General features: G+C 42.5%; 1 protein-coding gene across 7 annotated transcripts in view; it reads right to left on the bottom strand.

The window, feature by feature from the left end:
* LOC115046479 (rho guanine nucleotide exchange factor 7) overlaps window positions 1-10,668 on the bottom strand; it is a 28,872-nt gene that overhangs the window by 1,053 nt on the left and 17,151 nt on the right. For 3 of the 7 annotated variants that reach the window (XM_029506886.1, XM_029506884.1, XM_029506880.1), the window contains exons 3-16: window positions 10,344-10,459; window positions 10,094-10,271; window positions 7,358-9,285; window positions 6,351-6,456; window positions 5,721-6,233; window positions 3,935-4,064; window positions 3,237-3,383; window positions 3,016-3,102; window positions 2,304-2,391; window positions 2,075-2,211; window positions 1,855-2,001; window positions 934-1,020; window positions 663-738; window positions 484-560 (exon numbers count right to left, since the gene is read on the bottom strand). In XM_029506886.1, coding sequence (XP_029362746.1) covers window positions 484-560; window positions 663-738; window positions 934-1,020; window positions 1,855-2,001; window positions 2,075-2,211; window positions 2,304-2,391; window positions 3,016-3,102; window positions 3,237-3,383; window positions 3,935-4,064; window positions 5,721-5,815 — 1,071 coding nt within the window. In that variant the 5' untranslated portion in view covers window positions 5,816-6,233; window positions 6,351-6,456; window positions 7,358-9,285; window positions 10,094-10,271; window positions 10,344-10,459. Of the gene's footprint in view, window positions 1-483; window positions 561-662; window positions 739-933; window positions 1,021-1,854; window positions 2,002-2,074; window positions 2,212-2,303; window positions 2,392-3,015; window positions 3,103-3,236; window positions 3,384-3,934; window positions 4,065-5,573; window positions 6,234-6,350; window positions 6,457-7,357; window positions 9,286-10,093; window positions 10,272-10,343; window positions 10,460-10,668 lie in introns of all 7 variants that reach the window. The other 4 variants (XM_029506882.1, XM_029506881.1, XM_029506887.1 and 1 more) reach the window with 4 other exon arrangements.

The following is a 10,668-nucleotide window of genomic DNA, read 5'->3' as shown; positions in this document are numbered from 1 at the left end:
GCATTTAATAAATGGTTAGTTCTGAATTATCTATTATATTAACTAATAATGAGCAGAATAAAGGCTAGATAGATGAATGCAAAAACAGCAGTATGGGCCTTAAAATTTAACTTTCGCATGTCCTCCTTTTATCTGACAGCAGCAGAGACACAACTCCAAGTGATTGCCAGTATTGCTTCACATTAGATGGATGTGTAACAAGGCAGTAATTGTGCGGTAACAAGTGTGTGTGTGCACAATCAGGATGACGAGTTCCCACCAACATATATACCCTCATGTCTCAGGAGGTTCAAGTAATAACATAGAATATAGAATATGTATGTAAATAATATGTCCCATTCTGTCTTTAGATGATCCGGCCTTCAAGTGGACAACAAATCATTTATTGTAGCTTCAAGTATCACATTATTCAGTTGATCCTATCACCTGTGTGCTCAACTCAAAGCATCATATTGGCAGTGTAATGTACAGCGGACAACTGACCTGTTGTAATTGGAAAATCCAGTTCTGATAATCCTCCAGGCAGGTACAAGAGACCAGCAGGGGCTCCACCAGCTCACCTGAAACAAAACAGAGTGGAATGAAATGTATCCCTCGCTGTGGGTGATCCAACGCTGCCTTTGGCTAAAACAGGACTGATGTTACAGGCTTGCACAGCATACCGATCAGCTCAAACTCCAGCCGCCCTGACAGCGCTGACCGCTCCACTGCCCTGATGCTGTGTCGGGGAAGCCTGCCCTGGTAGACACGATGCAGAGAAAAAGGAAATTCTTCACCGCTAAAAAAAATAATCAGGCAGTGTGCATTTCATTTCAGCGGAAATATATTTACTGTTGCTTCGGGCACCAGGCTTGAATTACACAATTACTTTCCTCCTTGCTGTATGCCATGTGTGAAGTGCTGTGTTATGAGCACTGGGACATGTAGCTCTACCTCATATCTGATATTCAGCCGCTTACTGTCCACTGACAGCAGCAGGACGTCTTGAGGGAAGAGAACCATCAGTTTTTCTTGGACTCCCTAAGAGAAGAAAGCCACTGTTACTGTTGCATGAGCTGCAACAGACAATACTTCCATCAGGCTAAGACTTATCAAGACTATCAGACCGACTCACAAGAAGCAATGATTAACATTTAAATGAACTGAACACATTTTGAATGTTGCATGTACATGTTCATTTGGAGCACTAGGACTGTTTTCGATGAAGGAATGAGATTCTCACAGTGGATAAAGAGGGTGCAGCCGGAGCCTTGTGGTTATCAGATGTCATTTCAGCAGAAAGGAAGCAAACTAACAGGACACGTGGTTGTTATTTTCACAAGTTTAGACCCCCCAGCCAAAAAAAGATGTATGTGGCGCTTACTAATATTAAGCTAATATGAGCCTTAAATATACAGAGAGGACAGGAGTTTTCAGGACCCAGGGAGGTGTCAGATGTGTAGTTGGGGTGTTCTTATCTTCATCAAAATTACTCAAGTCATGCATATGAATGAATTGATTTTGTGCAGCTTAATTCTTAAATCCTTTTTTGACACCAAGAAACGTCTTCCATTGCCTGTTTTCATGACATGGTGAAAACAGTTTGTCCTATTTTTAATGATATAACCACCACTTCAGCTTCTCCATTACTCACCCAACCCACCAAAGAACAGTTTTTCTTGTGGTTTGTTTTATGTTTGTTTGTTTTTGTAAGTTAACAGAAATTTATTGGGGTTTTTGTTCCCCCCTTCTTCTTCGCTTTGGTGGAAACAACACATCATCTGTGTTCGACAACTGAGATGCTTCAGTTCAACATGTCACAGTTTTCAGACCACACAGCAGATTACTCCCACTGAGTAAGAGAGTACTGATTACCTGTCTATGAGAGTTGACTATGTGGATGAGAGAAACATATGCCGGCTGACCCATGTGCTGTATGGGCGACCCTTCCCACTGCCATATTGGAGCTTGGAGTAAATATTTCATTAGCTCTTCTCTTTTCCAGCGCAGGTCACATGGTAACTATGGGAGAAATATGTAATTCAAATGAGCCAGACTGTTTTACAACTACAGCCATAATACAAACTTGACTTACCAAATAGGAGAGAGCACAGTGGGAGGGGCTCATGGGTTGTGACATCGACTTGTATCTCCTATCGTCTATATACTGCATCCATTTCTGTAGCTCTGCAGCACTGGCACACACGACCAACTTGGAATCCACCATTGGCCCTGGATGAAAGAGGGAACAACATAACTGTTGCTCAGTATTTTATGCTGCACTGCAACGTCTGTACTGGACTTGGTAATTTCCACTGACTCACCGCTGATTTCAAACATGTGTGGCGAATGTGACGTGTCAGTGTCCAGAGACATACTTTGGAAGGTGAGTCCGGAAAGGGGAAGGATGCCCTGTGAGATAAGAGAAGACGGAGCGACAGAAAAAAACCATGTCTGTCATTGTAGAAGGCTTTTATTATGGAAGAAGTCCCCAACAACTAACACAGCATGGCCCCTGTTACACCAGCTATCCAATAACAGTTCATGTTGCCTACGTTTGAACTTTGTTCCTATAGCTAAGGAATGGATCACTCTCAGTTGATGTAATCTGAAGGAACTGGAAAAAGTGTCTAAGTTGTTTTTCAATTCATTTTGTACCAATTGTCAAAAATAAAAAAATGCCAAATACCAGCAGCATCATAAATCTTTCACATCAAAGACAGTTTACGATTTACGACTCACTCCTGTGAACTCAGCTATGTGATATAATGGCTTGTGCCTCAGTGGGATCTTTGTATCTGATGACAACTGAGAAAGTCTGAGGCGTAAAGTGAGCAGCGAAGTTTGAAAACTAGCGCTCTCCCTCGTCTTAGTTTTGTTTCAGGTCTGTGGAAAACTTTTAACAGCTGTTCAATCTATTGTCAGTGAAAGAGACAGATTGCTGTGCTCTGTCTGACGCACAACATTTTTTTTTTCCAAGTCTTATATAAAAAACCCATTTCTGAACAGTTATGTTTTTAAAGCAAAGAACAATACCTGATAAACAAAGTCCTGCCGAGGGTGGTCCAGAGAGAGGATCAGCAGGTGAAAGGAGAACAGCACCAGGAAGTGTTCACTGCTTTCCTGCAGGGACAGACAGCATCAAAACCACGCGGCTCATGAATTCAAGTAGACTACTTTAATGTTATTTCATAAATTACTGGTGCTGTGGTGAGTCCAACACCGAGTGAACAGTCCCGTGTTTGCTGTCCAGTTACCTGTGTGTATTTGTTGCAGAGTGACACCAAGGAGGAGTGGATAACCTCTCCGTACATGTGTGCAGGTTGACCTTCCCAGCCTCTGATTGGCTGCTGTGAGTAAATTCTATGGCACAGCTCATCTTTGCTTCTGCCCCACAGCACCACCTACAGACAAACACATCAGCACATCATGCCTTTATTTGTGCACGTGTGGCAACTCGTCTTACTGCTCCCGTTAACATTAACATGTTTCACACGACACATGCATTACGTGTGAGTCGCTGGTGTTGTTTGAGCAAATGTTAATGTTAAAATGTTGCATTTGCTTCATCTTTACAGCATTAGACAGTATATCAAGCTCTGGCAGTGTTTGATCCCTTGTTTTTTCCCTTGTTATTTCCTGTAAAGTTTGAATCACTCCTAACAGGGAATGCAGTATCTCACACTCTTGTCATGGAAAATCCCACAGTGTGCGTACAGCGTGTCTGGCCCCGAACACAAATAACAGACTGGAAACTGTTCATACACTTTTGGACGCAACATTCTGCTTCAACAGAGTGTGGTGTTAAAAGTGTTTAACATATTTGCCCAAAGTGAGCAATACATGTATGTTCCTACTATGACAAGTGCACAGTTAAAGTTTCCACTTGCCACCGCCCCCTCACAAAACGCACATAACACACATCCACACACACACGGAGAATAGACATGGTGACCTGTTGGTCCAGTTGTGGTTCTGAAGGGTGGCGTGGTGGTGGTGGTGGTGGTGGTGGTGCTGGTGCTGGCTGCTCGTCACAGCTGCTCCTCACTGACAGCTGAAGCCTGGTTTCTCCCAGACTCCACACCCTGGATAAACACACACACACAAATTTAGAGAAATGTGTGAGACATGGCTGTCACGCAGGAGCAGCTCAGTAGTTATCTTTGTGGCCTCATTGAAGCATGGAGGTGGGTTCACTTTTTTGCTTCTTAATGCAGAGGGAAGATAAAGTGCTCATTCTGCTGTCCGGTCACACACAAGTGTGAGTGGAAGTCTAACCCCTGATTCTACATCTGTGTGCGTTTCCAAACATGCGTGTTCAGGGCTGCAGCGCTAAGTGAACTGAAAATAAAACTACACCTGCACAAGATATTACAGTTTCAGGGACTTGTCCTGACCCCCCAGTTGTCGAGCAGCAGCCAGACATAATCTGCTTACAGCAGTTACAGCAGAGACAGACCCGCCCGCTGACCACGTACAACCACATTTTGTAGCCTTTTTTCGTTACAAACACAAGCTTTGTCCCATTTTCATCAAAGCAGAGTCTGGTTCAGTGACTCTGGGTGAAGAAGCTGTTTTTCCTTTGGACAAGCATTTCTGTCTGTTTGGGTTATCAAGTACTCAAAATGACTCATGAATGGGACTTTTTTCTTTTTTTTTTAAACTTGAGTTTGAGCGTTGAGTTTCATTGCATGCATTGCATGCTTTCCATTTGAGTTTGATTGTTTTGTCACATAAGGTCAGTCTTGGGACTATATGCTACAAATGCTGGGGTTTTCACTATGATATATTCTTGCACACCTTGAAAGTAAATTTAATGAAACAGTGGCAACAGCAACAAGGTTACAATTGAGCTGTCATGATGCCATTTGCTGTTCAAATTATTTCCTGTTGATATAATCAAGTTACAAACTCACTGTGAATCTTTGTGATGCACATCAATGCCAATACAAGTTGTAATCGTTAAACAGCCACGCATAAAAAACTGGTAGCCATGGTTGTGATTAGCCTCTGCTAATCCCTCAGTTTGAGAGCCAGTTTGAGATTTGTCCCGCCATGACTCTGTATTAAACCCCCTCATGCTGCTGCCATTGTCTTATAATAATCTGCTAATCACATCAGTGCAGCATCACTGAGTCCCCAAGTTCGTGTTGTCTAAATAGGAACCAATTAGTTTCCCTGCTCTGGTGATGGCTACAGCTCGTATGGATGCCGTCTGTTTTTCTGCAGGTGTTGTCGTGATGGGTTACAGGTTTCTATTTCTTGACTAGACAACCTGGACGTTTTCTGTCAGGTGACACATCCAGTTACTGCGTAACAATAATCAAAGCGTGTGCATCCTTTTTGCAAATGCCCTGCAGCTTTGAGACAGGCTACAAAGGTGCTTTCTGCACTTACAGCACCAAAACCATGACACGTGTAGAAACACCACAGAGGTTGAAAGAGAAGCTACAAAAAGAGTGCTCTTTGCACTTCACAGACAGCCACTGCTTCCTCCTCGTCGACTCACTTGTATACAAAACAAAATTGGAAAAAAAATATACCTGAACGAACACTTTAATAATGACAAACACAAGGAAGATTTGTTAACTCACATTCAGAATGAGGTAGAGTTGGTGTCCAAGTCCCATTTCCATTGTAATGTTTTGCTCCGGGATCAGAGCGTAGTCATAAGTGTTTGAATTTCCCCCCAGTACTATTTCTGAACAGCTTCTAGTTTCAAACTTGGATCCATGTCTTACCCTAAATTGTCTCCAGAGAGCTCCAGGAGCTCGATCTCATCGGGGCCCACCTCGTCCACTCCAGTATGCCTCTGGGTCACACTGCAGCATCCCATTTTAGATGAGGAGTCTGTCACTCTGAGGCTTGTCTCAGCTTCTAGTCCACACACTGAGCACCATCTGCCCGGGCAGTCATCCCCGCTGTATGTGTGTGTGTGTGTGTGTGTGTGCCACACTAAAACCACAGAGATAACGTGAAAATGGGGGCTGGTTGGGTCCAAAAGAGGATATTGAGTGCTGCAGAAGGAGGGAGAGAGAGAGAGGGGGGTGCTGCTAAGCTTTAGTTCCCCATTTTTGCCAGCATTTAGTGTACATTTCCACAGAGTCCCGAAAATGAAGGATGTTTAAGGCTTCTGAAAAGGAATTGGAGATAAAAGTTTTTGTCGAGTTGCAGCGTAGTAGTTGTTCCTTCCTTCCTGTCAGTTGGCTGTCTGCACCGAGCTGAGCTGCTTCCTCACTTTGGTAATTTTCTCTCTGAAGTCACAAAGAGAGGGTGCTGATGTTTCAGAATGACAAAGAAAAAAAAAAAAGAGAGAGAAGCAAAACAACATTTGACCAATATTCCCTTCAAAGACAAGCTGGCTCAGGCACCTCTTCATTTTGATGTCAGGCTCTGATACAGTTGTTGAGACACATGGATGAAGCAAACATCCTCTGAGGAAAGACCGGAGTATAACTGTGTTTACACGCAGAGAGCCTGAATATGGACAGATAATTATAAGTTATGAAACAGAGAGGTGAAGGGCTGAAGTTAAAAAACAACAAACCACAACAACTGTAGCTTGTGCTGATTTTCCAGGTTAGAAACACAGTGAGATGGTGGGAAGGTTTGCACATTTCATATTGTTTCTGTCCTTCCACAGAACGAGGGCTGTTCTCCCATGTCTGTGAAGTGACGCAACCTCATGTAAGACGACTGATGGCTGTTTTCCTTAAGACACTTGCTGTTGGTTTAAAGATGAAGGCCATGTGCTTCGATCACATAAGACCAATCCACCAATTTTTTAGATTGATGTTAGAAGGTGCTCTTTATAGCATATTCCTTACAAAAACCACATACACGAAACTAGAAATGGAACAGAAACTAGAATAGAGATAGATTCTTTATTTCCACATTAACCATTTATCTAAAAATAGCACCAGATGTCCTGTGTGTGGATTTATTTTAGACAAAGCAGCTGTTTGCACGTATTTTTTCACAGTTCCTCTTTTCGTTCATACAGTAATCTCTGTTCATCCTCTCTGATTTCTATTTCATGAGGTGAAACACACACACAAGGTCCTGTGTGAGAAGGGAGCAATCTCATCTCTGGAGAGCCACTCTGCTGATGTTGACTGCGATATCATGACAGGCATTTTAGAGCTCTTTGGAACATTTATTGCCTTCAGATGTTGAGGCAAAGTACATGTGTTCAGCTTGAGCTGGACCCGAGGCCTGGAGTTCTTACTCCTGACAGTCTGTATGCTGATGCTTAAATGTGAAGGTCCCTGCACTGAACAGTTCTGCAGAAATGATGAGGTGGTGGTGGTGGGACTGGTCTGTCCTTTGTCTGAGGCCTTGACATAATCATCAGGTAATGCTGAAGGCACGTTCTTACCCTTAATTCCTGACTTAAGCCTTCTGGGTGCAGACTTTCTAGGGACTGTCTTGTCGAATTCCCAGTTTGTGTTGCTGCAGGCCCATGTTGAGTCAGGGGGAGAAACTCTGCTGTAGAGCAGTACAAAGTTCCTCTGACTGGCCGGTGGAAGAATCCTCCATTTGAGATGACACATCTCCGGAGCTAATTCTAGGGAAAAGGATTAAAGGGAAAACAAAAAAAACAAAACAAACAAACAAACAAAAAAAAAAACCTCCGTGCTTTGGGTGGTGTCCCACATTAGCCTGTTAAGCATGCAAAGTAGAGATAGAATACAATTAATAACAGGAAGTACAACTGCATCATGCAAAAAAGATTAAACAATATCATTGGTGATAAGAATTAGGAAGAATGAGTGAAGTTTCTGCTGGTGAAACGTAAAAATTATAATAATAATAAGATGAATAATGATGATAAAATGAAGAATATCGTGATAATAAGATAAGATGATTGCTCATTAGGGCTGAGCTCACCCAGTGTCTCTACAACAACCCTTCACAGTATGGACAGCTGGGTTAGAGTTCATTTCCAACAGCCACACCTGATAGGACCCCACATGAGGAAATCATCAACACTGACTTTCAGACGTTCAGCAGCGCCTCACCCACTTTAAAGTTCTCATCAACCATGAAGTCACAGCCAATCAAGTCGAAGCGGCCCAGTTGGGAGTCTAACGTGGATTTGACTGCGTAGAAACACTGCACCATGATCTGATGCATGGAGAAGAAAAACAGGCCATCAGCAAATTCACTGCTCATTAGACTTCAGAGAGACACACTTTAGTGTACACTGTAGATACTACCCAGTAGCAAATTGAAAAGTCTGCAGCTCAGCATCTAAAAATGCAAAGTTGTATTTCTTAAGGAGAGACAGAAGATTTATTACTTAAAGCAGCAGCAGCTGACATTTTGGGTCACTTGCCTGCAGCAGAATGAGTTATGAACTCATAATTGACAATATATCATGTTGTAAAGTCATTATCAGTCATTTTGACCACCGGATGAAAGAGTCCAAGTCCAATTTTGGATCTTTGGTAGCCAAATGGTCCAGATAATGTGGAGAGAGCTATATTTTAAATCAGTTAGGGGCTGAGGTACCCTGACTGTCTCTGCATAAAGGTTGAGTGTCAGTATTTCCCATCATGCACCTTATTAGCACCTTTTTAATTAGACAACTGCTATCTGGTTTCTGTTAAACGTGTTGTCTCCAGGCCCAAATAGAAATACAGCAGGTGGTGTTACTTTTTCTTTTTCAAAGGGCCCACTGTAGTCTGCATTATACAGCTATTTTCTGTGTTGGTGTAGTGCAACAGAACTAAACTCTGAATTCAGGCAGAGTAAGACAAAGGAAGTAGGACAAAGGCTGATGTTTAAGCAAGTCTGGAAATGAATCTGTGAAGGAACAGACAGTAGTCCACACTTACAGCAGGCCTTAGGTCTATATAAATGATACTTTTATACACAATCAGCAGGTTTCTGTTTAACCAATCGGCTTGCACAGTGGTTAATCCTATAAACGTCAAAGTCTGTCACTATCATCATTTGATATTTCATTTTAAGATGTGCGAGTGAAGATAAAATGGTGTCCAGTGACGAGAGGCTACACTTACTGATATTTCAGGGAAGAAACAAGATGATGTGTCCTCAGACATCGATGAGATCACCCAAACCTAACCACAGTCTCAATTAGCAGCAAGCACCAACAGCCATCATTAAATGGTAATTGGTCCCTGAGAGCTAACACAGCAGCCCTCACGGTGAAGGCGCCCAGCACCCAGTCCCTGGGCAGACCCTTGGCAACCTGAAACCTGTCATTGACGTAGGCGTTCAAGTCCTCCACACAGTGTCCTCCTTCAGCAGGCTGCAAAGGGGGTTTTTCTTCTGCATGTACTAGAGATGGACAGCAGGGGGACCAGAGACACACAGTCAGCAAAAACAGGGAGATAGAGGGAAGATGCCTCTCTGAAAATAATGTGGACTGTACAGTGCTATGTTTGGTGGAATCACACATTTATTCCAAACCACTTTTATCCAGACTCATCATGGATAGCGTAGATTTTTTTTTATTTTTTTATTTTTTTTTTTTTATTTTAGTTTGTTTTAGCCATTAAAATCCCTGGTGTTATGAGACAACATTTGGCCATAATCTTAACTTTAATATCTCTTTAACAATGACATCAGTAAATATTAAACTATATGAAAGAAACAAAAGCAGCCAAGTCTTCTTAATTATTTTTGTTGATAAACCACAAACTAAAAAGAATGGGCACAGTTACAAGTAAGTACAGAATGTTTCTGTCTTGGCGATTACCTGATCGCAACAAAAGTGAAAGAAGGTTGCATTAACTGGGACAAGCTTAATAATATATGTAGTGTATGTCAGAGCAGCGGTTAGCGCTGCCGCCTCTCAGGAAGAAGGTTCCAGGTTAAATGATGAGGCTTTGTGCTCCTGCTTCTACTCTCAGTCCAAGGACATGCACAGTGACTGTGAGCATGACAGGTTGCATGTCTATATATCTTTACATGTCACTGTCCAGAGCGTACCCATCCCTCCCCCGAGTCCTGCTGATTCCTGCCCCCCCCACACACACACACATACATTTACAGATTTTTTTATTTAATAAGAATATCAATGAGGAGTTTAAATACTTTTCAGAATTTCTAATAGGTGTTATTCTAATATACGAATGTAACTCACTCTTGTTTGCACAGCATTGGCTTATAGCTGATTGGTCAGGTGAGCAGACAGGTTGTTACAGCTGGGGTCATAGAGGTCGCAGGTGAGTCGCACGTAGCCATGACGAAAGAAGACCATGTACGGTGCGGTGCCGGCAATCAGCAGGTAAGAGTGAACATCAAATTTCTTCCCATTCAGACTGAGGGCAAAATTATAGTTTAGCTTGAGAACTGTAACATGCCAATCATGTTAAAAACAATAATTCACCCACCCACAGTTCACCCACTGTTGGACAATGGGAGCCTGCGGCTGGCAGTGCTGCGTCTTCCTTTGGGCCTGGCTGTCCTCCACGGGCTGCAGCTTCAGTCTGAAGGTGGCCAACTCCTCCTGAGTTCAAGAAGTATTATTGTGTAGCACTATTCTACTTTCCACGAGTTTTTAAATGTGAAAAATGTGAAACCTCTGCAGAATATTGTGCCTGCCAAAAATAACAACCATTTGTGGAAATTAGAAGTATAAATTAGCTCATCATGACATCTACTTTGTTTGCCATATTGAATTCATATTTGATTAGAATATTTTCTGCAAAATTTGCC

This window comes from Echeneis naucrates, chromosome 7 (assembly GCF_900963305.1).
Source record: "Echeneis naucrates chromosome 7, fEcheNa1.1, whole genome shotgun sequence".
Taxonomy (NCBI): Eukaryota; Metazoa; Chordata; class Actinopteri; order Carangiformes; family Echeneidae; genus Echeneis; species Echeneis naucrates.
This window is presented reverse-complemented; position numbering and strand designations above follow the sequence as displayed.